This window comes from Apus apus, chromosome 23, assembly GCF_020740795.1.
Source record: "Apus apus isolate bApuApu2 chromosome 23, bApuApu2.pri.cur, whole genome shotgun sequence".
Lineage (NCBI taxonomy): Eukaryota > Metazoa > Chordata > Aves > Apodiformes > Apodidae > Apus > Apus apus.
In genome coordinates, this window is record NC_067304.1 from 2,456,299 (window position 1) to 2,483,307 (window position 27,009).

The 27,009-nt window shown below is 50.2% G+C and overlaps 1 protein-coding gene across 4 annotated transcripts; it reads left to right on the forward strand.

Annotated features, from left to right (window-relative positions):
• Positions 1-1,103: 1,103 nt before the first annotated feature.
• Positions 1,104-26,900, forward strand: FKBP5 (FKBP prolyl isomerase 5). 4 transcript variants are annotated; one of them, XM_051639235.1, is made up of 13 exons: positions 1,766-2,094; positions 9,415-9,512; positions 11,417-11,511; positions 13,046-13,174; positions 15,420-15,564; positions 16,504-16,646; positions 17,513-17,627; positions 21,828-21,984; positions 22,463-22,553; positions 23,236-23,319; positions 24,291-24,476; positions 25,188-25,427; positions 26,472-26,900. In XM_051639235.1, the coding sequence occupies exons 4-13, from the start codon at positions 13,070-13,072 to the stop codon at positions 26,568-26,570; spliced, it is 1,365 nt and encodes a 454-aa protein (XP_051495195.1). In that variant the 5' UTR covers positions 1,766-2,094; positions 9,415-9,512; positions 11,417-11,511; positions 13,046-13,069; the 3' UTR covers positions 26,571-26,900. The 4 variants fall into 4 exon arrangements, with proteins under 4 accessions (XP_051495197.1, XP_051495195.1, XP_051495196.1 ...); XM_051639236.1 differs by having other exon boundaries at positions 11,417-11,507; XM_051639237.1 differs by lacking the exons at positions 1,766-2,094; positions 11,417-11,511 and adding an exon at positions 1,104-1,139.
• Positions 26,901-27,009: the final 109 nt, after the last annotated feature.

Consider the following 27,009-nt stretch of genomic DNA (forward strand, 5'->3'; position numbering starts at 1 on the left):
AAATCTGCCCCGTTATCCAACCTCCTCCTCCCCCCCCCCCCCCAACTTCTTTTTTTGCCCTGTGACTGGCTGAAGGTGCAGGAGCAGTAATCAGGTGTTTAATTGCAAATGTGTGTTATTTCTCATCTCGGGGAGCCGGGGCGGGGGGGGGGCAGTGTGTGTATTTTGAGACAGCTCTTAACAAAAAATCTTTCCTCTTTTGTACAGAACGGGAACGTTTCTCGTGTCCCAGGGGCCGGCGTGTCCTCCAAACCCCGTCCCCGGCTGCGGGAGGTTGTTACTCGCTTTCTAGTGTGATGTTTCTCTTAAAAAAAACCCCGAGGAGGCGGCACGGGGTTGGGGGGTACCCATGGGGGGGGGGGGGGTTGTTATACAGGGTTGGGGGTACGCGTGGGGTATTGCATGGGGTTGGGGACCCCCCCACAGAGCATTGGGCGGGGGGTACCCATGGGGTGTTGCAAAGGGGTGGGGCACCTCCGGGACATGGCATTTGGGGCTGGTTGGTCCCCTGGGGCTGGGGTGGCCTTGGAGGGGGTGGAGGAAAGTGGGCCCCCCCCCCCCCAATTGCTCAGGGCTGGGGGAACCTTGAGAGCGCTGCGTGGGGCCGAGGTGACCTTGGAGCACCGCGTGGAGCTGACCCTCGCCCCCCCCCCCACCCGGGGGCGTTGTTACAGGGCGGGGAGCTCCCTCTGGGGCATTGCACGGGGCTGAGGACCACCCGGACCACCCCCCGGGGCACTGTGCGGAGCCAGGGACTCCCCCAGGGAGCTGAACGGGGCTGGGGAGCACACCCCCCCCCTCCCGAGAGTTGAAGGGGTCCAGGAGCCCCCCGGGAGATGGCAGGAGGCTGCGGAGCCCCCCGGGACCCCCCGGCTCCCGCCCGGCTTGGTTGCCCCCGGCAAGTGCGCGGGGTGGGCGGGGCCTGCCGGCAGGGGGCGGGGGAAGAGGGCGCTGATTTGCATACCGCGGCCACTCTAACCAATGAAAAGGCGTCTCGGGGGCGCTTCGGCGAGACGGGCAGGCGGAAGAGCCAATGGGGAGCGAGCGGGAGGGCGGGGCGTAGGTGGCCGGGGGGGGGGACTCTGCCGGCGCGGGAGCGCGGAGCCACTCGGAGGCGGGCGGCGGCGGAGCGCGGGCAGGTGGGACCTGGGGGGGCACGGGGGGCCCTCGGGGGAACAGGGGGGCCCTGGGAGGAACAGGAGAAGCCTGGGGGAGCCGGGGGGCGGGAGGGACCCTGGCGGGGCCAGGGGGGGCAGGAGGGTCCCTGGGTGAGTGGGGAGGGGGGGGGTCCCTGGGGCACGGGACCCCTGCGTGGGGCGGTTCTGTGTGGGGTTTGAGGGTGGGGGTCCCTGTGTGGGACTGGGGTGTCCCTGTGTGGGACTGGGGTGTCCCTGTGTGGGACTGGAGGGTGCTGGAGGGCCCTGCGTGGGTTGGGGGACCCTGCGTGGAGGTGGGAGGCCTCTGCGTGGGGCTGGGGGTGTCTGCGTGGGGCTGGGGGCCTGGGGTGCCCTGCGTGGTTCTGTGAGCAGTTTGTGTGGGGCTGGAGGCGGGGGGGGGTGGGGGTGTGTCTGTGTGAGGCCGGAGAAGTACCGTTCATCTGGGGGGGGGGGGGGATAACGTGGGGCAGTGCGGGGTTGGGGAGGGGGCGCGCGTGGGGCTGGTGGACCCTGCGTGGGGTGGGGGGGGTGGGGAGGGGCCTTGGGGTCCTGCGTGGGGCTGGGGAGTCGTGGGGAAGGGAGATGGTGCCCCTGCTGCTGCTGCGAGGAAAGGGTGGGGGTCCCTACCCTACAGACCCCCCCCCCCCAGTGCAGGGGATGTCCGGGAAGAGTCAATTCAGCTGCGTCCCAGCGCTGGGAGGTGGGAACAGGGGCCGAGGTGGCTTCGGTAGGACGAGGTGACACTATTTGTGCCAGCGGGGACGCTGCTGGAGGGAGGGGTTTTTCCTTTTTCCCCACTTTCCCTCCCAAAAACGAGCTCCTGGGCTCAGCTATAACGTTTCCTCTGATGCCACCTACCAACCAACCAGCCAACCATCCCCTCTAGGGTGTGTGCACAAACAGTTTTATCGGCAGGAGCTGGAAGGGGTTGCATAAGGTAAATGTGAATTTGGATTTATTTTTAAAAAAAAAAAAAAAAGCTTCAGCTATTTTTCCTTCTTCTCTGAGCCCAAAAGCTCTTCCAGACTTCCAGTTTTTTCCAGTGCCCGTTGGGGTGAGCTTGCTTTTGTTGGGAAAGATTATTTTCTGTGATGAGGTGTGAGAGCTTGTGGGGGTGATGAACGTCCTCGGTGGTTTCCAGCTAAGGTTCCAAAGCTGCAGCTGTGTTTTTATCCTGGAAAATAAACCCCACACAACACACCAAAAAAACCCCACAACAAAACCTTAAAAAAAAAAAAAAGAAAAAAAAAAAAGAAAAAAAAACACCCAACCCCCAGGAGCTGCTAGTTGAGGGTTTAAAAGTTGGAATTGAAATGATGTCTCTTCATCGTGAGTTATTAAACTGTTTGAAGGTGGATTTGGGATGTTGGTGGGGGCATCGAAGCCAGCCTGGAAACTGGGATGAAAATTGGAAAAGGAAAAGTTGAAAGCACAAGTTGCTGTTTCCTTTCAAATGCAGGGAAGCTGCACATCTCCCATGTCCCTCCTGCCTCCTTCCCTGTCCCACAAAGGGCTGGGGGGCAAGGAAATCCTTAAATCCATCCTGCCAAGCCTATATCAGGCTTTTTTGGGGCTGTTTTCCTGGAGGTGGGATGGGTGTGGGTTGGGTGGTGACTCTGTGCTTGGAGATGTTCAGGTTTTATTCCCAACCTGTTACCTCAGAGATGGGACAAACTGCTGGGGGAGGACACAGAAATGTCACTGGGGGGGTTAAGCAGGAATGTGGGGCTGGGAAGGACGAACTTTCCAGTGGGGCTGGGAGTTTTGTAACCCAGAAGTGGGATGCTGGGGTCCTTTGTCTGGGGGCTGGTGTCCTCGTTGGGATGTTGGGGTCCCTCAGCTGGGTGCTGGGGTCCCTCCAATGGGATGCTGGGTGTCCTTGGTGTGGATGCTGGGGTTCCTTGGTGGGGTCCTGGGGTCCTTTGGCTGAATCCTGGGGTCCCTCAGTAGGACACTGGTGTCCCTTGGTGAGATGCTGGTCCTTGTCCCCAGATGGGTGGTGACAACAACCTGTGCTCATTTGAGGGGGGGGGGGACAGGACATGCTGGTGGAGCAAGGGGTTGCCAGAGACTTCTTGGGAGGGTTTGGGGTGATGAATCAGGAGGGGCTCGTGCTGGACAAAGTCTGTGATGGGAAGAACCCCCTATTTCTGTGGGGTTGGTGGAGATGTTACAGATTCTGCTGAAACTGGCCAGGAGGGGTGTGATGGCTCCTGGGCTCTCTGGTGGTTCTGGGCTTGGAAAATGGAGCAGGGCCAGTGCTGGGGGCAGCTCGTGCAGTTATTTTTCTTAATTAAAACCCAGAAACAAGCACAAGCAAATCATCCCAGCTTCCCCAGGCTGTGTTTGCTCAGCACGCTCCTGGATTATGTTGAGGTCCTTTTCCCAGCACTGTTAGAAACAAGCCAGAAAATAAGGGCAGTTCCTGAGTGGAAACCAAGCTGTGTCCTTCAGGAACATCACTGCTGGGTAATTAGGTGGGTTTTAATTACTGGTTTGCAGAAGAAGGAAGTTTGCTGTAAGGCTGGAGGTGCTCAGGACAGGACCCCCCAGCTCTGTCTGTGTTGGCTCAGTGGGAAAAGTATTTTATAAAGTATTTGGAGAATTTTCACTCGTATTTTTTTGTACCATTTTCTATTTGATTTTATGTTCACACTTGGTTACATATATTTATATAAGGCTGTTGCAGCCCCTTGTTTCAGTTATTTATGTTTTTATACTGTTTTATATTTGATTTTATATTCACACTCAGTTAAATATATTTATACAAAGTTATTACCAGCCCCTTCATTCAGTTATTTTTACTTTTATACTATTTTATATTTGATTTTATGCTCACACTCAACTCTATATATTTATAGAGTTGTTATCAGCCCCTTGATTCAGTTATTTACATTTTTATACTATTTTTTATTTTATATTCACACTCAGTTATATGTATTTATACCAAGCTCTTATCAGCCCCTGGATTCAGTTGTTTATATTATTTATGCTATTTCATATTTAATTTTATATTCACACTCAACTATATATATTTATACAAGACTGTTGCAGCCCCTTGGTTCTCTTTATTTACATTTTTATACTATTTCATATTTAATTTTATAGTCACACTCAACTTTATATATTTATATAAAATTCTTACCAGCCCCTTGATTCAGTTATTTACATTTTTATACTATTTTGTATTTGATTTTATATTCACACTCAACTATATATATTTATACAAAGCTGTTGCAGCCCCTTGATTCAGTTATTTATGTTATTTATGCTATTTTATATTTAATTTTATCTTCACACTCAACTATATACATTTATATAAAGCTCTTGCAGCCCCTTGGTGCAGTTATTTATATTTTTATGGTATTTTATATTGGATTTTATCTTCACACTCCACGATATCTGTTGATATCAAGTTCTTGCAGCCCCTGGAGGGAGCTGCAGAGTTCCCCCTGCTCCCGTGCATATCCCAGGGGAATGAAAAATCACCCAGCAAAGGTGGTTTTATTTCCATGCTGTTCATTATTGGGAGTTAAAAAAAAAAAAGCAGCCACGAGTGCCCCAGTGTATGAGTTGTTGGTGTAACTTGTGTGTCGTGGAGCCAACGAGATTGTTCTGTCATCTGTAACTGGTGGGAAGAAGGATTTGGGATTTTGGGGGGAAAAATGAGGAAAACAGGAAGGAAAAAAAAGCAAGGGTCGGCAGTTGGGGGGGTTGTGGAAGATGAAGGGGTTCAATGAAATCATCATCTGCAGCCACATCCCCTGGTCAGGAGTAGAAACGTCGCTCTTAGAAATTCAGCCTCTTAGAAAAAGCTCTGCTCCAAGAAATCCCAGTTTGGCCCGGGAACAGACTGGTGTTTCACAACATGCCGGGAAACTGCCGTTTGCCCTGGATTATTTGGCATTTATGGAGCATCAGGGCACACGTGGCTGCGAAACAAGACAAAAAACAAACCCAGAAAGGTCTTGGGTGTCGGGTTATTTCTCGGCGCGCGGCAGCGGAGGAAGCCAAGGAGGGGATCCCCCCCCCAAGCCCCTCCCTTGGAATTTGGCACCCGGGGCACTCAAGATGCTGCCAAAAGGGAATAAAGGTTTAAAATCCAACATTTCCACTCCTGGAGCTGGAATTGAGGGTCACCAAGGCTGGGAGTTTATTGGCAAAACCCCTTGATCTAAAAGCCATGAGAGGCTTTTAGAAATGAAAAAAAAAAAAAAAGAATAATCAGAAATGCAGTAAATCAATGTTTAATTGTAGGGTTTACGCTGGAGAAAAGGCTAAATTAGAACAGAATTGGCAAACGAGGCATTTCTTGTTTATTCCTATTTTGTATTTATTTTAGTTCCCCCCAGTCTGTCTCTTAAAATTGAATTTTCTCTGCGTTGGCTTCACCGCTGCCCAGGAAGATGATGTTCCTGGCTGCCTGTGGTGGGGTCAAACTTCACCAGGATGTTCTGGACAGGGAGTAGAACCTCACGCTGAATAATCAGAGGTGGAATATTTCCTTCCAGTGTCCCAAAAATCCCTGGCTGGGTTTGTTCTGGGTTGTTTTCACCCAGGGAAAAGACACGAGGAAAGGCGCCTGCTCATTTTCGATGGCAAAAAAAACCAGCCCCAACTAACCCAGTTAGAGGGAGCCAAGGAGTGGGCAGTGGGATGTCAAGTATTTCTTGCTTGTTAAAGATGGTTTATATAACCTGTTTGGTTATAGTATTGTGGGTTGCTGGGTGTTGTTGTGTTTTTTTTTTTTGTCCCCTTTTTCAGTTACATAATCCTGATTTATGAAAGCATTAGGAAATTGTGTTCCCTGCTGGTGGGTGAGCAGCTCTAGGGAACAGCCTCGGAACCTGTGGGGATGCTGCACTCAGCCCCTCTGCCAGCTGCCTCCTGAGAAGCTCAGGAAGGTGTGGAGCAGCTATTTGTAGACATTGTTGTTATTATTTTTAAATTATTATACTATCACATACATATATATTATATCACGTATTTTTGCCATCACCCAAGGCCCCTCCGGCAGCAGGATGGGTGCAGGCTGGTACCTCTCCCTGCCATTGGAAAGCAGATTATTTCACTGCTGGCTCCAACATTCCTGTTTTTTCCAGGATTTTTGGGATGTGTAGCTTGTGGCAGAGGCTCATGGTGATTTTTGTGGTGGGAGCAGCTGAAATCCTTGCTGGGCTGGGGATGGTTTTGGAGCCAGGTGGGATAGGAGCCACAGAGCATCGTTGTGTAAAGCCCTCACCCACATCCCTGGCATCTTCTCCCCTTGGAAGAGCCACAGTCCATAAATGTTTATGGGCTTTTCCTCCTCTGGTGTCTTTTGGAATAAAGAAGGGGAAAAAAAGAATATATTGCTTGGGTTTTCTTTGCCCATTACACATGAAACTGGAGGGCAAGTACCCACAAAGGAGGGGATGGACCACAGGCTGCCAGTGGGATGTTCACAAGAGGGTCAAGTCCAAAGAATTTCTTATCCTTTGGAGTAGGAATTTGGAAGAAATCCCTTCTTTTCTCTTTTATCCTTTCTTTTAATCTTGTTTTGAAGCAACCTGGAAGAAACACCAAGCAAGCAGAGCCTCACTGGTGCCTGGCTAGATAACCAGGGAAAGAACCAGATGACTTTTAATGGGTTGATGTTGTAAATGGAGGGGAAAAAAAAAAAAACAACCAACACAAAACAAACAACTTTCTGAAAGTCTTTTGGCTGTTGCTGCTGAGGGTGCCCTCTTCCAGCTCCCGAGGGATGCAGACAGGCTGAACCCATCTTGTTTTCTGTTGAAATATTTATTCTGGCAGGGAGCAGCCAGCCATCCTGCTCACTTGCTCCTCTCTCTCTGCAGCTGAAACTTGAGGGCAGCCTCTTCTTCAACGTAGATTAATTCAAATAAAATTAAAATAAAAATGAGTTTTGATTTGGATCTCAGCTCCAACCACTTCAGAAGCTTAAAAATATTAGCTAGGCAAAAGGATGAAGCAAGTGTGACTGAGGACATTCTGTTTTATTTAACTTAGCCACATGCACTAGTTTCCTTTTCTGCCTTTGTTGTTCTCTTAATTGCTTAAAAACCTCCTTTTGCTGCTGTAACACCAAGATCCTCCAGTCCTTGGAGGTGGCTTGATGATCTGGACTTGGTGATCTCAAAGGTCTTTTCCAGCCTTGGTGATTCTGTAATTGGGATAAAGGTGTTGGCATCACTCTGTCCCCTGCTGGGAAGGGGTGTGAGGCTGTGGGGTGGATGGCACCAGGATGCTCAGGAGGATGCTGAGGATGAGCAGGAGGATGCAGAGAGTGCTTGGGATCCTTAGGAGAACTCAGGGGGATGCTGAGGATACTTGGGATCCTCAGGGGGATGCTGAGCATGAGCAAGAGGATGCAGGGGATGCTCAGGGAGATGCAGAGGATGCAGGGGATACTCAGGAGGATGCAGGGGATACTGGGGGGGATGCTGAGGATGAGCAGGAGGATGCAGGGGATGATCGTGGGGTTGCAGGGAATGCTTGGCAGATACTGGGGATGCTCAGGGAGATGCAGGAGTTGATCAGGGAGATTCAGGGAATGCTCAAGGGATGCAGAGTATGCTCTGGGGGATGAAGGGAATACCTGGGATGCTCAGGGGGACACAGGGAATGTTCAGGGGGATGCAGGGGATACTCAGGTGATGCTCAGGGGTACCAGGCTCTGCATGGACAGAAGGGGTTAAGCCTGGAGCTGTGACCAGCATGGATAAAGGAGCCCAGGGAGTTGGCTTCAGTTCCCAGGGGGTCCCAGTTCACCCTGGGTGTGATGGAGGCTCCTCAGGGTGGTTAGAGCAGCTCTGGTTGCATTTTGGTTTGAATAAAAGTTGCCATAACTGGCCCCCCAGGCTGTCAGCTGCTTGCACAACCTGCACTCCAGGATGTAAATCAGTCTGTCTGAGTTTCTTTCAGTTAGTGATAAATTTATGACTTCCCCGTTTATTTTCATGGGGGGTGGTGGGGGTGGTGGTGGAAAGTCAAGTAGCCAGAATTAAAAAACAAAACAAACAACCCAAAAAGGTACTTCTAAATTCAAGCTGAGTGTGTGAAATGACACTCACTGTTTGGGTGCATCCTGATGTGTTGGGTTGGAGCTGAGGATTATGTGGAGCTGCCTTCTTGGGTTTAAGAAGGTTGGTTTATATTCAAAATTCCAATTTTAATTTACTGTCTACTCAGATGGTGTCTCTCTGCTCCTCAGGCTGGTGCTGCAGGTGGCTTAAAACAACCTTGTCCAGGGAAAACTGCCACTCTGGTTCTTCCCTCCCCTGCTGCCTGGTTGGGTGTTGGCTCCATAAGGTGTTTTACTAGGAAAAAGAAGTTGTTGTGATCCAGGGGGAAGTGAAACCACAGTGGGATGGTGGAGAGAGCCCAGCTGCTGTGCTAATTGGGGTGTTCTTCGTTAGCTGTTGGCATGTGCTGGGGATGGAGCTGTATCCCTGTCCCTGCTGCTGCCCAGCTCGAGGGGCTGGGGCTTGGGGGTGATATATGGGGGGATGCCAGTTGGGATTTGGGGTGATGCTCATCAGAGTTTGGGGTAATACTGGCCCAAGATTGGTGTGATGCTCATCAGGATTTGGGGTGATGCTCATCAGGATTTGGGGTGATGCTCACCAGGGTTTGGGGTGATGCTGGCTAGGATTTGGGGTGATGTTCACCAGGATTTGGAGTGATACTGGCCAGGATTTGGGCCCCACGTACCACCCACCCCTTCCGTGCATTTAGATTCCTGGTTTTTCAGCCTGACCTTTGCATTTCAAAGCAACTCCCTCGTGTTGCAATCCCAGGCTTTTTAGGGCTGTTGTTGCGTGGAAGTGAAAGCTCTTTGTGTTAAGTGGGTCTTAAAAAAACAAAGCCCAAAGCAGTCAGCTCTTTTTTTTTTTTTTTACCATCCTGTTCATTTTCATCCTGACTTTCAGCAAGGGTCAATACAAAAGTTGGACAGAATATAACCCTTTTTTTTTTTTTCTTCACACAACCCCCTTTTTATTTCTTAAGTGGGCAGTGAGATGCTGACTGCAACTTCATGGAAACAGGGAGTCAAAGCATCTTCCTGGGGCTTGCAGGGAGGTTTTTTTGTCCCTTTCTTGACCACAGTGGAGCGTGGTCTGAGGCTTAAAAGCACCATCTCAGTTCTCCCTTCTTAAATCCTGCTTTACAATAAAGCACATGTGGGTTGTTGTGTTGTTTTTTTTTTTAATGTTATTGGTTTATTTTACTTTTGTTTTCCTCTTCTTACCAGGTATTTGTGTGAAATCCCCATCGTGTCTCTGGGTGGAGAGAGACCAAGGATCCCTCCCTGGACCTTCAGACCTTCTCCACTGCTCGCATGGTGACAAGGTGGGACCCCTCAAACCCTCCTCCCAGCCTTTTTTATCCCCCCTCCCTCCCCCCCTGCCCTTTTTCCCTTCCCGTGAGCCTCTGGGAGGGATCTGCCACGTGAAGTTTCCATTTGGAACTGGCAAATTCCTGGTATGCTGATTTCTAGGAAAAGCAGCTCGAGATCGTGGGCTTGGTGAAACCCAAGCATGTGTGATACCTGTCTGGCCTCAGCTGGGCTTGGACATCTGCAGCCTTGTTCTCTGCTGGGAATTTTCTCCTAATTTCTCCAGGCTGGAAGACAGTAACATCTGTATGGAGAGGGGGGATTGTAAAATAACTGGTTAAGGTTTCTGGTGTGGATTTCTATGCAGCCTGTGCTGGTGGTGTGTGGTGTGGGTCCTCCTGCAGCAGGTGTCTTGTTGTTGGGAAGGGGTTTGCAGAGGGGAACAGGTGTTAAGACCCCATGGCATTTCTACAGGTGCCCATGTGGTGGTTTTCATGGAGCCAGCCAGGTTGGATGGGGCTTGGAGCAGCCTGGGCTGGTGGGAGGTGTCCCTGCCCATGCAGGGGGGTGGATCTAGATGAGCTTTAAGGTCCCTTCCAACTCAAACCAGTCTGGGATTCTGGGATGCACCGACCTGCAGTGTTAAGCTTGTGGGTAAGAGCAACAGGAGAACAGCTCAGAAACACCCAGAGGCTTTGGCACCAGGTAATTAATTGATCCCTTCCCCATATCTGGGCTAATGAATTAATCCCTTCCCCGTGCCCAGAGCCTGCACGAAGATTCAGGCTCGGACACCAACAAGCTCACCCAGCTCTTGGCACCACCCCCTGGGATTTAAATCTCAGAGAGTAGCAGATTTATTTTTGAATTAATTTCTTTTTTTTTTTTTTTCCCCCTCTTACAACTGTTTTGTTTCAAATGAATTGGGATTTTGGAGCCAGGCCAGGCCCCTTCTGCTGCTCCCAGCCAGAGATAAGCAGGAGTGTGACCGTCTTTTCCCTAACCCAGTTGGAGCCATTTTCACTGGCTGGAGGAGTCTGGGGCTGGTTCCTACCGTGGACCACATCCCAGTGTGGACCACATCCCAGTGTGGACCACATCCCAACGTGGACCACATCCCAACGTGGACCACATCCCAACGGCCAGTCCTTCAGGCTCCAAGCCCTCCCACTGTGGCTGACGCAGAGCCTGTCCCCTCCCGCTCGCCTTGGCTGGCTTCCCTGGATGACTCCACTAATTGCTTACGTAGGAAAACTAATGAGAAGGATGCAGGGGATGTATTTTTAGATGTCTTTTGGTGGGATTTAGCAACCAGTGAGCTGGAGCCAGCACCTCCCCATCCGGCTTCGGCATCCCGGTCCTGGCTGTTCAGTGGACGTCGGGGAGGTCCTGCTCCAGGAAGTGGCATTTCTGTTGGAAGATGTTTTTTGGGTTCCTCCTTTATTGTACAGGAATGGATTATGGATTTGTGGATTCATGGGTGCTGGGACAGGATCTGTGTTGGGATGCCCTGAGCTGGAGTACTGTGCTTGGCAAGGTGCCCATGTCCTGGTGGGCATCACCACCTCCTTGCTTGTCTCCAAGAGGGTGGCCACGGTGATGGCAGGGCAGCTTGGAGACCATCTCAGTGCCCAAATCATGGAATAGTTGGGTTTGAAAGAGACCTTTAAAGGTTATCTAGTCCAGCCCCTATGCAGCAAGCAGGGTCTTCAATTAGCCCAGTTTGCTCAGAGCTCCATCCAACCTGGCCTTGAATGGTTCCAGGGATGGGGCATCTACCACCTCTCAGGCCAGTGTTTCACCAGCCTCAGCATAAACAATTTCTTCTGCAGTCACCAAGGGTGTGTTTTCCAATGTGTAAATACCCAGATGATGAGTCTTCCCCCCTCCCCAAGTTCCTTTTTTCCCTGTTTTTCAGGTGTTCCCACCTAAAACCTCAGCAGAGCAGGGGGAAAGGAAGCAGCCACGAAACCTCATTACCCCAAAACCTCCCATAATCGAGCACTGCAGCAAGTAGTTCCCTTATTTTTCTCTTTCCTTCTTCCATTGTGGAGCTCTTTGTGTCTGGGTGGCTTCCTGTGCAGGGGGAGGAACCCAGGCTCCAGCTCTTCCCTTCCCACCCGGGTGTGAGGAACATAATTCTCTTTTCCAACACGACTTAATCTGCCCTCCGAGCTGAAAACATCCTTTCTTTCCCTTTTTCTTTGGTTTTTTCATCCCCTGACTGACTGATTTCTCCTGCTGGTTAACATCAGCTTCCACACCAAAGGCTGTGGGAAAGTGTTGCAATTCAAGTGACTTCCATAGATCTGGTTTCTGTCTTCAAAAACCTCATCTCTTTCTAAGTCTCCATCACATGTTTCCTTGATTACGTCTCGCCCAGCAGTGCTGCTCCCAAAATAGCCTCAGGGCCTGAAGGAAATCATCAGGAAATCTGTCTTGGTTTTGTTGTTTTTATTTCACCAGTTGGAAAAAAAATAATCATAATTGTGTTGGCCAAAAAAGAGGAGAAAAAAAAAAAAAGTGGCTTCTCTGGCATCTCGGGGAAACTTGGTGCTCCAAAAAACCCTCATTTCTTGGAGCCTTGCTGTGAATTTTGTCTTTATCCACCCAAATGGTTGGGATTCTTTTGGTGTTGGGTTTGCTTGAGTTGTTGGAGGAGATGGTTGCTGTGCTCTGCAGCTCTTTCCATGCAGGGTGGTGTTTTGCTTCCTTGAGATTTGGATCCTGCTTTTTGGGGTCTTCTTGGTGGGCAGGAGAAGGTGAGGTTTGCCTGGGGTTGAGTTGCTGCTTTCTGAGTCTGAAATACAGGTGATTTCTTGTGGAAAATCATCTTAGGCTCTATAAAATAACTCAAGAGGTGAATGGGTTGGATGGGGCTTGGAGCAACCTGGTCTAGTGGGAGGTGTCCCTGCCTGTGCAGGGGATTGGATCTAGATGATCTTTATGATCCCTTCCAATCCAAACCATTCCATTATTCCGTAAGATCCCTGTGGTCTGCGTGCAGTTCCCTGAGGTGAGTCTCCACCTTTGGCTGAGTGTGGGAGCATTTTTGGGTACAACTCTTGCTGAAGGAACCTCCTGGGGCAATGCCAGGGGTGTGCCACTGACCTCAGCAGGACGAAGATGAGGGTTGGGGACTTCCATAAACATCCCTGACGAGGCTGTTGAGCTGTCCTCTGTCCCCAGGTGATGAGGATGGATGGTGAGACCCTGGCCCAGGTTGCCCAGGGAAGCTGTGGCTGCCCCATCCCTGGCAGTGTTGAAGGGCAGGTTGGATGGGGCTTGGAGCAACCTGGGCTGGTGGGAGGTGTCCCTGCCCATGCAGGGGGGTTGGAACTGGATGATCTTGAAGGTCTTTTCTAACCCAAACCTATGATATGATTCTAGAGGGGTTTCCATCTCTGTGGTTCAGCTGAGCCTGGATGGACCCTGGGAAAGGATTTTGAGATGTGCCAGGAGGTTCCTGCCCCAGGGATGGTCTTTAACCCTTTCCTATGCCTCCACCTCCCGTGGTCTTGAGGGGACACATCCCATCTCTCCCTAGGTCCAGAGCTTATGCAAGGACACCATGACCACTGATGAGGCCACCAAGAGCGAAGGGGAGGTGCAGGCGGCGGCTCTGGCCGAGCGCGGGGAGGACATCACACCAGCTCAGGACCGGGGGGTCCTGAAGGTGAGGAGGGGCTTCCTGCCTTTCTTTCTGCAGTCTGGGGTGCACGGGCAGGTTGTTGGGCTGCGTCCCCAACCCTCGGGGTCACGTAGGGCTGGAGGACAGATGCTTTCTGTTTGTTGGCAAGGAGCTGAGCGTCGCGGGGCGGAGGGAGCGGTGGTGGAGCCTGATGGATCCAGGCTGCTTGATGGATTTCCCTGCTCTTGTGGCCCTGACCAGATGATTAGCTGTAAATCCACCAAAACATGTCTGTGGGTGACCCAGTTAGAAAGAGGAGATGGGTGAGGTCAGCCAGGCTGCTCCACCAACCCCTTCTGCCACATTCAAGGCTGTTTTCGGGATGGTTCTGCTCCTCAGCACTTGCTCTTCTCCAGGGGAACAGGACCTTCCCTCTAAGAATAGCATCCTCCCCTGCTCCATCCCTGGATCCAGAACTGCCTGTTCCAGGCTGCAGTGTTCAAATAAAACCACCATCATAAAATAAAATAATAAATAGTGTTGAGAAGAAGAGGGGAGCCTGAGGGTGACGTGCCCGGGGTGGTGCTGGAGCCACCAGGTCCAGACCCCTCCACGAAGGCCCAGCAGGTCCCTGCCCTGTGGCTCCACTTTGGGGGGGCTTGTTTCTGGGGGCTGAGGGAAGGAGGAGTGGAACAACCCCCCTGAACCTTTGGTTTACAGCAGCACGGGGCTCTATGTGCATCTTATGTATATCTATTTTATAGATATATATTATATATTATATATATATTTATATTTTATATGATATATATTATATAATATATAGAAATATACAATATAAAAATATATCTACATACTCATATATTCATGTATGTTCATATATATGTATACATATACATAACACAATATCTAATGTATATCTACATAGATTTTTATATATATCTAAACAGATGTATTATATATAATAATACATATAATACATTTATATTTAAATGTATATTGTATATATTATACGTATTTATATATAGATTTTTCTATATGCTTGCATGTGTAAATTTTTTATATATCTGCATGTATCTCCTGTCTATGCATGTATATATTATATATATTGTATATGTGTATATATATTTATATATGTATTTATTTCTTTTCAATACTATTTTTATTTATATATGTATATATATGCATACATGTGTATAGATTTTTATATATCTACGTGCATATTTATACATATATATAAAATATATATACCTATATTTTATATATACATATACATATATAAATATATATACCTTTATTTTATATATACATATACATATATAAATATATACCTTTATTTTATATATACATATACATATACAAATATATATACCTATATTTTATATATACATATACCTATATTTTATATATACATATACATACATATATATACACACATATACAATATACACATATACAATATATACATGTACATTATATATAAATATACATATATAAATATATGTACCTGTATTTTATATATACATATACATACATATATAAATATATGCCTATATTTTATATATACATATACAAATATATATACACCTATATTTTATATATACATATATATGAAAAAATATATATTATATATACATATATAAAATATATACATATATTTTATATGTGCATGTATGTATTTATATTTTTTGTCTATATGCATGTGGCTTCTTTATATATTCAAATGCATATATATCTATTTATATACTTGTGTGTGTATATTTTATATATATAAATGTGTCTGGGGGTAGTTAAGTATATATAAATATATCAAATAAATATGTATTGATTAATGAATATAAATATATATCAGTAAATAAATATATCAATGTATTTAAATATATATCTATCAATATCTTTAAAGATATATCTATAAATAAATATGTATCAATGTATTTAAATATATATATCAATATCTTTATGGATATATCTATAAATAAATAAGTATCAATATATTTATATATATATCTATCAATATTTTACAGATATATCTATAAATAAATATATAACGATATATTTTTATATATATCTATCATTATCTTTAAGGATATATCTATAAAGAAATCTAGATCAATATATTTATATATCTATCAATACCTTTACAGATATATCTCTAAATGTTTATCTGTCCATATCTTGACGTACACACCTACAAATCGATAGATCCATCAGTATCAGTCAGTCCCATCCCAGCCCCATCCCCCCCGTGCCCCCCGGGCTCCCCTCTCCCTCACGGGCGGTTCCTCCGCAGCTGCTGAAGCGCCCGGGCCGCGCGGAGGAGTCGCCGATGATCGGGGACAAGGTCAGCGTGCACTACCGGGGCCGCCTGGCCAGCGGCAAGAAGTTCGACTCCAGCCGCGACCGCAACGAGCCCTTCGTCTTCAGCCTGGGCAAGGGTGAGCTGGCCTGGGGAGGGAGGGGGGGTCTGTTGGGTGGGGTGGTCCCTGGGGGTGCTGGGGTGGTCTTAAGGGGTGGTGGGATGGCCCCTGGGGGTGATGGGATGGTCCCTCTGGAGGTGGGATGGTCTTAAGGGGTGGTGGGATGGTCCTTGGGGAGGTGGGATGATCCTTGGGGAGGTGGGATGGTCCCTCTGGAGGTGGGATGGTCCCTGGGGGTCATGGGATGGCTCCTGGGGAGGTGGGATGGTCTTAAGGGGTGGTGGGATGGTCCCTCTGGGAGTGGTGAGATGGTCCCTGGGGGTCATGGGATGGCTCCTGGGGAGGTGGGATGATCCTTGGGGAGGTGAGATGGTCCGTCTGGAGATGGGATGGTCTTAAGGGGTGGTGGGATGGTCCCTCTGGAGGTGGGATGGTCCTTGGGGAGGTGGGATGGTCCCTCTGGGAGTGGTGAGATGGTCCCTGAGGAGGTGGGATGGTCCCTGGGGTCATGGGATGGCTCCTGGGGAGATGGGATGATCCTTGGGGAGGTGGGGTGGTCCCTCTGGAGGTGGGATGGTCCTTGAGGTGGGATGGTCCCTCTGGGAGTGGTGAGATGGTCCCTGGGGGTCATGGGATGGCTCCTGGGGAGATGGGATGACCCTTGGGGAGGTGAGATGGTCACTGGGGGTGGTGGGATGATGCTGGGGGTGGTGGGATGATCCTGGGGAGGGGTGTGATGATCCCAGGGGGCAGGTGGGATGATCCCGGGGAGGTGGGACCCTGTTGCAGGACAGATGGACAGTGTCAGCATCACGTTAGTGACACCTGAGGGTGTGTTTTTGGGGTGTTTTTGGGGGTGCCATCCTCGCTGCACCCACCCAGCCTGGTCGTTTTTTTTTCCTCCAGGCTTCCAGTCACTTCCCCCCACACCTGCCTGACATCTTCCCTGTCTCCTAGGCCAGGTCATCAAGGCGTGGGACATCGGGGTGGCCACCATGAAGAAAGGAGAGATCTGCTACTTGCTCTGCAAACCCGAGTACGCCTATGGCTCTGCTGGCAGCACCCCCAAGATCCCCCCCAATGCCACCCTCTTTTTTGAGGCAAGTTGTCCTGGCTTTGGGGATCAGCTCCCTCCTTCCCCTCCTGCCCTGCCAGCCAGCTCAGAAAAGGGGTGGGGAAGAAAAAAACCCCACAAACCCAACCCCCCCCAAAAAAACCAACCCCAAAAAAAAACCAACCCCAAAATTTAATAAATAAATAAGAAGAAGAAGAAGAAGGAAAAAATCCAGCTTGGATTCCTGAAACGTGTCCCTCTGCTCCAGGAACCAGTGCCAGGGTTTTCTCAGAAATGTGTCTGAGCTGGGAAGCTGGGACTGAAATTCCAGCTGGGGAAGAGTCCCAGTGCCCAGAGTTTTGGATTCCTGGTTTCCAGATGTCCCAAGGGAAGGAGATAAAGGGTTGGGAAGTGCCTCCGGGTGTTCCAGTCTGGTGGTGGGGATGCTGGGGGGGGGGTTTGGCTGGGCAGGATTTGTGGGGAGGGGGAATTGGGGTCTCCCCAAAATGCAGGCTCAGCCCTTCCAAGTCCAGCAGGTCCCGTTGGAGAGCGAAGAAGGAGCTCCTGGTCCTGGGTGGCCTCCACAGCACCTTCCAGCACCACATCCTGCCCTTCAGAAATGAATTTTTTTTTTTTTTTTTGCTGTTAACTTCGTGTTACTCTTCAGGTTCTGGATGTGTCCCCGTTTCCAAGAAATTGGGTGGATTATTCTGGGGCTGGGAGCTGGCAATTATGGGCAACTTCTGCTCCTCAGCTGCGTGGAGAATGAGCTGGCTTGGCTCTCCAGCCGAGGATGAACTGCTGCTTTGTGGCTTTTCCCTTGGCTGTGTTTTCCCCCTCTCCTTCCCAACCTCCCCCAGCTCTGCCCACGTTTCCTTATTCCTCTTAATTATTATTTGTTTAATTTTTTAGGTGGAACTGCTGGACTTCAAAGGGGAGGACTTGTTTGAGGATGGAGGGATAATCCGGAGGATCAAGAGGAAAGGAGAAGGTTATTCCAACCCTAACGAAGGTGCTACGGTGGAAAGTGAGCGTGGGAATGAGCAGCCACTCCTTCCCTCAGGAGCTGCTGGCATGGGGGTGGGATGCAGGGACGTCCATCAGGAGGTTGGGGGGATGGAGAGGGGCTGGGAGAGCAGTGGGGAGGCTGCTCTGGGCTCTCCTTGGCTGGGAGGAATGGTTGGAAAACCTCGAGCTGTGGGAGCGGGTGTTGAAGGAGCCGCCCCAGTGTGACCTCATCATCAGTCCTGTTGGCAAACATGTCCCCAGGGGCAAACCCCCCTGAGGCTGCAGGGCTCTGCCATCTCCTCCCACCCTTTTTACATCCATTGGGTTCTCCAAGATGCTCCAGCTGCTGCAACTCCAGCTCTGCTGTGCCTGGAAAGCGTTGGTAGCCGGGATGTCCTCCCTCCAGGGCAGCTCTTGCTGAGTGTTTTGGAGTCAGCAGCTTCTCTGGCCACCTTCTTCCAGCCCTGATGGGTGTTTTGGTGGCTTTTATCCTATCTGCTGCCAAATGGAGCGGTTTCTTTTCCTTCCCTGCAGCCAAAGTGTTGCTGGGGAGGGCAGGAAATCAATACTGAGGGTTTGCCAAGGTTAGGGTGGTCTCCTGATGCCAGAAGATGAGGAGCTCAGATCCCATTGGACTTTCCCCATCCTGGTCCCATTTCTGGAGCAGCTATTCCTTGGAGCTAGACAGGGAACCAGGCTAATTTTTTGAGGCTAATTTTTGATCTTTTTCTTTTCCTTCCCAAGAAAAATTCCCACTCCCTACGGCAGGCACTGACTTTCTCTTCTCCCTTGCAGGGCTCCTGTGTGCAAAGTTGAGTTCCCTTCAGAGAGGCAGGAGTTGGCTCTGAGCTGTGACAGCTCATAAAGCTCCTTGAGCAGCTGGTTCTTCTAAAGCAGCTTTTCTTTTATTTTTAAGGAAAAATGAGTTTTTGACTCAGACTCCACTGTCTGTCTCTCTCACCAGGAGCATCATCATAGCTGGGGAGCAGCTGTGAGTCCAGCTTCAAGCTGGCCCTGCTACCCCAAAGGTTAAACTAAAAGACTAAATATCATAGAAATAATCCCAGCTCCAGGGTTTCTCTTAATTTTTCTTGGATCTGAGGGTGTTCTGGGCAGGGCTGTGTCTCATGTGCAGGACAGGGAGTGCTTTGGTTCCTCTGTGCTTGTTCCCTTTGCAGCTCCAGGTTTTTGAGGCTGGGACCCAGGACAGCAGGGGTGGTTTTGTTATCTTTTATGATTTATTTGCTCTCTACAACTGCCTGAGGGAAGGTTGGAGTGAGAGGGGGTTGGTCTCTCCTCACAAGGAACAAATGATAGAACAAAAGGAAGTGGCCTTAAGTTGCCCCAGGGGAGGTTTAGATTGGAACTTGGGAATAATTCCTTCCTGGAAAGGGTTGTCAGGCCCTGGCCCAGGCTGCCCAGGACAGGTGGAGTCCCCATCCCTGGAGGGGTTTCCAAGCCCTGGAGATGGTGCTGAGGGACATGGGGCAGAGGTGGCCTTGGCAGGGCTGGGGGAAGGGTTGGACTGGAGGATCTGAAAGTTCTTTGCCATCCAAAACATGTTGATGATTCTGTGATCTCAGCCCTGGATTTGGGAGGTGTGTCACCACTGGCATTAGGTTGGAAGAAACCACCGTTCCAGGAGCAAGAAATCTCCAGGCTGGAATTTCAAAAGCATTTTGATAACTTTTGAAGTTTTCCAGACCCTAAACCCCGCAGTTCCAGTCCCTACAACCTGTCCTGTAGTGGAAATCTGCCGGTTCAGCTTTTGTTACAACCTTTCCCCTTCCCTCCCCACCCCCTCCTCCACCCTCCTCCTCCTCCTCCTCCGTTTTTAATCTGAGTACAAATTGCTGTCAGCACATCAAGTTCGTGTGCCAGCCACACTCGGTACACTCTGTTCTCAGCTCTTCAAAAACAAAATCGCTGCAGGCACCGAGAGAACAATAAGTCAGAGCTGCAACTGGAGTGATGTTCCTTTTTTTGTTGGTGTGTGTTGGGTTTTTTTTTTCCCCCCCCTGTAATCCAAGAGTGACTGCAGCCAGCTGATCTGCTCCTGGAAACCCAAGCAGAGATTTTTTTTGCCCTTCCCCCCCCACTCACACTCCTTTGCCTGGTGTATTTTATGTGTAATTAACCTAAAGCAAGACTGGCCTCCAAGGGAAGGGCTGCAGCATCATCCTGTGGGTCCTGTTTGAAAGTGGGATCTTTGGGTTCCTGCTGTTATCCCGTGGAGAGATGTTGTGCTGCTTTTGGAACCAGGGATCCAGCCAGGGATGGGGCTTGGAGCAACCTGGTCTAGTAGGAGGTGTCCCTGCCTGTGCAGGGGTTGGAACTGGATGATCTTTTAAGGTCCCTTCCAACCCAAACCATTCCATGATTCTAGGATCTGTACTTGCTGGGAACACCTGGGGGATGTGCTGTGGGCTTGCTGGGTTACTTGGATTTTAGGCTGAATTTTCCACTTTTCAGTGCTTTAAAAAAAATAGCCAGCATGGTTTTGGGTGGTGCCAAAGCAGGGATTGGCTCTGGATGAGCTGGATTTGCCTTTTGTCCCTGTCCTGAGCGGGGTGGTCTCAGTGTGGGGTGCAGGTTGTGTCCCGGGGCACTGGCAGCACCTGAGCATCCTCTGCTGCCCTGGAGCCCCAGCCCGGGAGGGTGGTGAGAAGGCAGAGCTTGGTGTCCTGTCCCCATGGTGGGGAGAGCATTCTCAGTGAGGTCTGATGCCTGAGGGCTGAACGTGACTTTGTGGTCTGGTTTAGTCCTGGTGGCTCGTCCAGGACCTTTCCATAGATCCTGGGATAGGGAAGTGTCCATGGGGCAGAGATGGGCAAGTTTCCTTCAGCCCAGGCTGCAGCTCCTGTGCAGAGCCTGGACCCTCTTGGCTGTGTCCAGCTTGGTGTCTCCTTGGACTTGGGATGCTCGGTGTCCCATGGGAGCTTGGGTCACATCCTGCAGCTCCATCTGGTGCTGGAGGGGCTCCAGGAGCAGCCCCCAGGCCTGGATTCTTCCCGAGCATCTATCCCTCTTCTCCCCACTCCAGCAGCCCTTACACAGACAGTGGCTCCTCTCTCTGCTCATGTCCTTCCAGGCTGCAAAGTCCAGCACCACTTGAGACACTGACCATGAATTTTTCCTCTTCAAACCTTTTTTTTTGGGGATTTATTTTGGCTGGGTTTTTTTTTTTAACAGCCTGTAGGAATTCTTGATGAAACTGCTTTTCCTTTATACCCTCCCGTGTGTGTGTGTGTGTGTGTCCCTGTGCCCTGCAAGCAGAGGGCAGGGAACAGAAAACTGTCCCCAAAGCCTCCTTCAGGATTGAATAAATAATAATCTTGCTGTGGAAACCCAGCCAGGAGGACCAGGTGGTGAACGTGCCAGGTACCTGGTGTCCACTGGGCCTGGAACAGTGTGGTTATTGGTTGAAGATTAAAAATCTTTTTTTCCCCCCTCTTTTTTAAAATAAATAAATAAATGAATAATAAATAAATACACCGTTTATCTTGTACTTGGAGTTCTTGGAGGCAGGAGAACACAGGCTTGTTTGGGAGGTGGAAGGCAGGGCTGGATGGAGCTGTATGGGAGGTTTGTAATCGCCCTGATGATAAACTCCACGTGGCAACATGCCAGGAGCAATATCCAGTTCCAGTAAGACTTGACTCGTGCAGTTGAGTACGAGGGGAAAATATTAGTCATGATGTTTATCTGTTGTCTGGTCCTTGGTGAGATGAGATATTCCTGCCCTGCTTTTCAGCCATGCTTTCAAGGCCTCCCCCAGCCTTCTCTGCTCACCAAGGGGCTCCTCTGGCTGCCCCCAGCCTGGGTCTTCCTCCCTTCCCTGGGTGGAGGCTTTGCTGGGTTTTGGGAGACATCCTTTCTGAGATGGTGGGTGTTGGTCTCTTCTCCCAGGTTAGGGGTGATAGAATAAGAGGAAATGGCCTCAAGTTGTGCCAGGAGAGGTTTAGATTGGATGTTAGGAACTATTTCTTCGTGGAAAGGGGTGTCAGGCCCTGGCTCAGGGCAGGTGGAGTCCCCATCCCTGGAGGGATTTCCAAGCCCTGAGGGACATGGGGCAGTGGTGGCCTCGGCAGGACTGGGGGAAGGGTTGGACCGGGTGAACTTTTCCCATCAAAACTTCTTGATGATGCTTTCTTTGGAGCCCACCTGGCCTTGGGTTGGGTGGCTCTAGTGTACAATCCCACCTTGTCCCTCTCTGCAGTTCACCTGGAGGGCTTCTGTGGTGGCACCAGGTTCGACTGCAAAGATGTGAAGTTCGTGGTGGGCGAAGGGGAGGACCACGACATCCCCATCGGCATCGACAAAGCCCTGGAGAAGATGCAGAGGGGAGAACATTGTGTCCTCTACCTCGGGCCCAGGTAAGGACCATCCCCACTGAGGTGCCATCTAGTTTTAAGCTTCCAGCATCTGAGGTCCTTTTTAGCACTGGTGGATGATGGTGATTCCCAAAAATTGGAATGGTTAGCAGGGACAGCGAGACCAGCAGGAATCTCGAGGTGGTTTAAAAAATCAGGTAGAAGGGGTTCATCCAAGTCCTGTGGCTAAATGGAAAAATATCTCCCTGGAATTTGCCAGGGCTGGGTCCTTAATCTGGAGAGAAACCACTGTAAAAATGTGGATTTGATGCAGCTGGAGAGGATGATTCCAGGGTACAATGTGGTGTATATCCCAGATACCTTTGCTCCTGGAGAATGATATCATCCTGGCCCCAGAACGTTAGGAAGCTGCAGCCTGGAGCTGGGGCTGAAGCCAGGATGGGCTGGGTCCGTGTTCATGGCCAAAAACATCCAGGATGGAGATTCCCTCCCACCCTGACAGCTCCTCTCTGCCCCCCAGGTACGGCTTTGGGGAGGCAGGGAAGCCCAAGTACGGGATCCCGGGGAACGCGGAGCTGGTGTATGAGGTGACGCTGAAGAGCTTTGAGAAGGTGAGGGCAGGAGTGTGTCCATCCCCCCTGGGCAGGGGACACTGCTCCCTCCCCAAGCCAGGGACACTGGTTCCCTCCCAGCTCCCACCCTTTGTCCCTGGGGTGACAGCAGCCTGGCCAGGCTGGGCTGGGAACATCCCCAGGGATCGAGTTGTTCCACGGTCGTTCTTCTCTCTTGGTTTGGTTTCTCTTCCTGGCTGAGGTCCAAGGCTGGTTCTAGCACTTGTTCCTACCTTTGTTCTTCTTGTACTTTCTATTTTTTTCCATTTCTATTTTTCTCCTTTTTCTGTTTTTTTTCTCTTTTCTGTTTTTTTCTCCTTTTCTGTTTTTTTCCTTTTTTTTTTCCTTTTCTGTTTTTTTCCTTTTATTTTTTTCCTTTTCTATTTTCCTTTTCTTAACTTGTATATTTTCTTTTCTTTTTTCCTTTTTTTTTTCCATTTTTTTCTCTTGGGTTTTTTTTCCCCCTTGTTTTTTTTGTTTTCCCTTGGGTTTGGGGGGGTTTTTTGTGTTCCTCCCCCCTTGCTTTTTGTTTCCCTTTTTTCCCCATCTTGTTTTCCTTTCTTCCCACCCTCTGCCCTGATAAACAACCCCCATCAGGGAGCAATCCCAGGAAGCCCAGTGGTCCCACCTGAGCACTGGTTTGTTGGGATTTGCTGGGATTCCTCCAAACCTTTCTTGGCAGGCCAAGGAGTCATGGGAGATGGACACCAAGGAGAAGCTGGAGCAGGCTGCTGTTGTCAAGGAGAAAGGCACCATGTACTTCAAGGTGTGTGAACTTTGGGATGGTGGAGGTGGAGCAAAGGAGCTGGGAATGAGTTTGGGATGACAGTGGGATACAAGATGTGGCACCATCTGTGTCCCCTGAGGCAGTGCTGGGCAAGGAGGGTCCTGCCCTTCTGCTGCTGTCTTCTTACCCTGAAATTCCTCCCTGGAGTGGGCAGTGCTGGGTTAATGGATGGACTAGATGATCTTCAAGGTTTTTCCCAATAAAAATGATTCTGTGATCCTATGATCCTCTTTTCCCAGCTTTGCTCTGCTTCTGGTGGAGCGGGACAGCAGGTCCGACTCGTCACAGAGATGGATGTGGCTGGGGCTAACCATGGAGTCATGGGATGGTTTGGGTTGGAAAAGACCTTAAAGCTCATCTAGATCCAACCCTGCATGGGCGGGGACACCTCCCACCAGCCCAGGTTGCTCCAAGCCCCATCCAACCTGCCCTTCAACACTGCCAGGGATGGGGCAGCCACAGCTTCCCTGGGCAACCTGGGCCAGGCTCTCACCACCCACACAGCAAAGAATTCCCTCCTCATATCCCATCTACATCTTCCCTCTTCCAGTTTTCATCCATCCCCCTTATTCCATCCCTCCCTGCCCGTGTCCCAAGTCCCTCCCCAGCTTTCCTGGAGCCCCTTCAGGCACTGGAAGGTGCTCTCAGGTCTCCCTGGAGCCTTCTCTTCTCCAGGCGAAAGAAAGCCAAGGAGCTTTGCAGTTCTCCTTCCTAAGCTGAAGCATCCTGATGGCCATGGAGGAGGAATAGAAGCTCCCACCTGACTTTTCCCAGGAGCTCCACAGCAGCAGCTCCAGGCCCTGCTGTGTCTGTAGGGATTCAGCATCCTTCTCCCTTTGCTTCTTCTTCCAACACACTCCAATAACCCCAGAACCTCAGGATGGTTCGGGAGCAGACCTGGCGTTGCCGGTGCTGGTTCTTCAAACCTCTTCTTCTTCCCTCCATCCCAGGAAGGCAAATACCTGCAGGCAGTGATTCAGTACGGGAAGATCGTCTCCTGGTTGGAAATGGAGTATGGCTTGTCTGAGAAAGAGTCTAAAGCCTCTGACTCCTTCCTCCTGGCTGCCTTCCTCAACCTGGCCATGTGCTACCTGAAGCTACGAGAGTACACCAAGGCCGTGGAGTGCTGTGATAAGGTGCATGGGGCTTGGAGCATCCCCTCCTCTGGCATGTTTTCCCTGGGGTTTGGGGGCTTTTGGAGTTTCTTCTGAGTATGAGGAGGAATTTCCGAAGGGTGGCATCCCACTGGAGAGGGGCCTTTTACAAGGGTGTGTGGCCATAGGATGAGGGGGAATGGTTTTAATCTGAAAGAGGGGAGATCGAGGTTGGAGATGAGGAGGAAATTCTTTGGTGTGAGGGTGGTGAGACCCTGGCCCAGGTTGCCCAGGGAAGCTGTGGCTGCCCCATCCCTGGCAGTGTTGAAGGGCAGGTTGGATGGGGCTTGGAGCAACCTGGGCTGGTGGGAGGTGTCCCTGCCCATGCAGGGGGTTGGATCTAGATGAGCTTGAAGGTCCCTTCTAACCCAAACCATTCCATGTGTCTGTGATCCCTTTTGCACCCCAGGATCTCCACAGATGCTGGGTTCTCAGAGGCTGCAGGAGCAAAAGGGCTTTTTGGAGGTCAAAATCCACCTGGGCATGTTCTTACAGCAGCTGAACTATATTAATTAATGATATTAACAACTGCTGATGGAGACGAGACAATAGTTTTGTTGAGCAAGGTGCAAGTGCTCTGGGGACTTGACATTTTCTTCTCCTAATTTTGGCAGATTTCATGAGGTTTAGACCATAAAAGGGGAACTCTGGGGAATCTCCCCCAGTTGCTAACTGGGACTTGTGTGCTTCCAGGCACTGGGACTGGACCAGGACAACGAGAAGGGTTTGTACCGACGGGGCGAGGCCAGGTTGTTGATGAACGAGTTTGAGTTGGCAAAATGTGACTTTCAAAAAGTGCTGGAAGTGAATCCACAGAACAAAGCAGCCAAATCCCAGATTTCTGTTTGCCAGAAGAAAACGAAGGAGCACAACGAGCGGGACCGGAGGATCTACGCCAACATGTTCACCAAGTTTGCAGAGAGGGATGCCAAGGTGGGTGTTGGTCTCGTTTTCGGCCGCTTTGTGCTGAAGGATGTTGGGCAGGTTTGTGATGAGAAGAGATGGGTCAGAACCAAGTCCTTTGTGGATGAAGTTGAGGGTGGAGGGATGGATTCTGCTGTGAGGGGGAGAAGTTCCCAGTTGGTGATTGCTCTGGTTGCTGGGGAAATGAAATGTCATCCCATCTCTGGCAAGGCCAAGGGTATTTTGAGACATGATAGTGTGGATTTCCTGAGCCTGGTGAGGTGATCACCGCCCGCTCCGTGTGTGCGGGGGGATCGTGTGTCCCGGTGGGATGTCATCCAGAATTCCTCCCAACAAGACCTGGTGTTCTGTAACCAGAGAGGACACAGCTCTGCGGGCCAGTGACACGGGTCGTGTTGAGTGTCATCTCTTCTGCACCAGGGCTGGGAGGTTGAGGCTGTGGAGCAAGGGGCTGGTGCAGACCCTAGGGAGTCACATGCTGGGGTGGGAGTGGGTGACCCCCCAGATTGGGGCAGGGAAAAGAGGCATCTCCACTGGCTGGTGCCACCACAGTGCTGGGGATGGTGCCGTGGCTGAGAAGGGAGAGATGTGGAGGGTTTGCTGTGTTGTGGGACACCTATGGCTGGACATATGGGCTGTGCCTATGGACACTGGATGGGCTGTACCATGGACAGTCCATGGCCCAGTCTTGTATCTCCACCCCACTGCTCCTGCCTCATCTCCCCATCACTCCCCTCCTCCCCTTCATCCAACCAGGCTTACCCTGTGCCCATGCCCTGCTCCCACAAAGGCAGGTCCCATCATTCCCAGGAGATCCCATAAGGGGATCCTGTACCTTCCCAAATGCAGGCTGAGCCAATGAGGTTTCACCTCCACCAGCCACTGAGCCAAGACAACTGGAGCCTTGGGCACAAGATGCCATGATCCATAAGAAGAGAGGAGCCAGGGGGGATTTTTGCCAGCCCTGTGCCCATCACAACATCACCATCACCCACCTGCTGCTTGCTTCTGTTTCCCACTCCACATGCTTTATTTTCTGGGGTTTTTTTCCAGGAAGCAGCCAGCAAAACTGGGGTTGAGAAAACAGTGGAGAAAGCAGCGTGTGAAAAGGGACCGAAAGCTGAAGGTGAAGAGGCTGAAGGACACGTATGATGGAGGGAGAAGGGGAAGGGAGAACCTCTTGCCCTTGGCCCGCCAAGAAATAGGTTGCTGCCAGATCTTGGGACTTGCCAGTGTTTTCTTGTAAAGCTTGTTACAGTTTGTGTGATCGTGGAAGCAAAAAGCACCTTGCAAAGGGGGGAAAAAAAACCAACGCACTTGTCCCCGGGCGCCGAGCGGGAGCGGTGGGGACACTGTGGGACCACTGCCCAGGGAGCAAATGGCTTTTGAAGGGAGAGATAGAGGGGAAAAAACCAACCTACAGAAAAGCCCACCAAAAGAAAACAACAAAACAAAAGAAAAAATAAAGGAAAATTGAAACTCTTGGCTCTTGGGAGGTTTCCGTAGGCAGCTCGCCCTGGTTCCCATGGGCTGTCGGTGCAGCGTCCCTGCTCCTCCAGGATGAGGTGGGATGTGGGAGATGCTCTTGGTG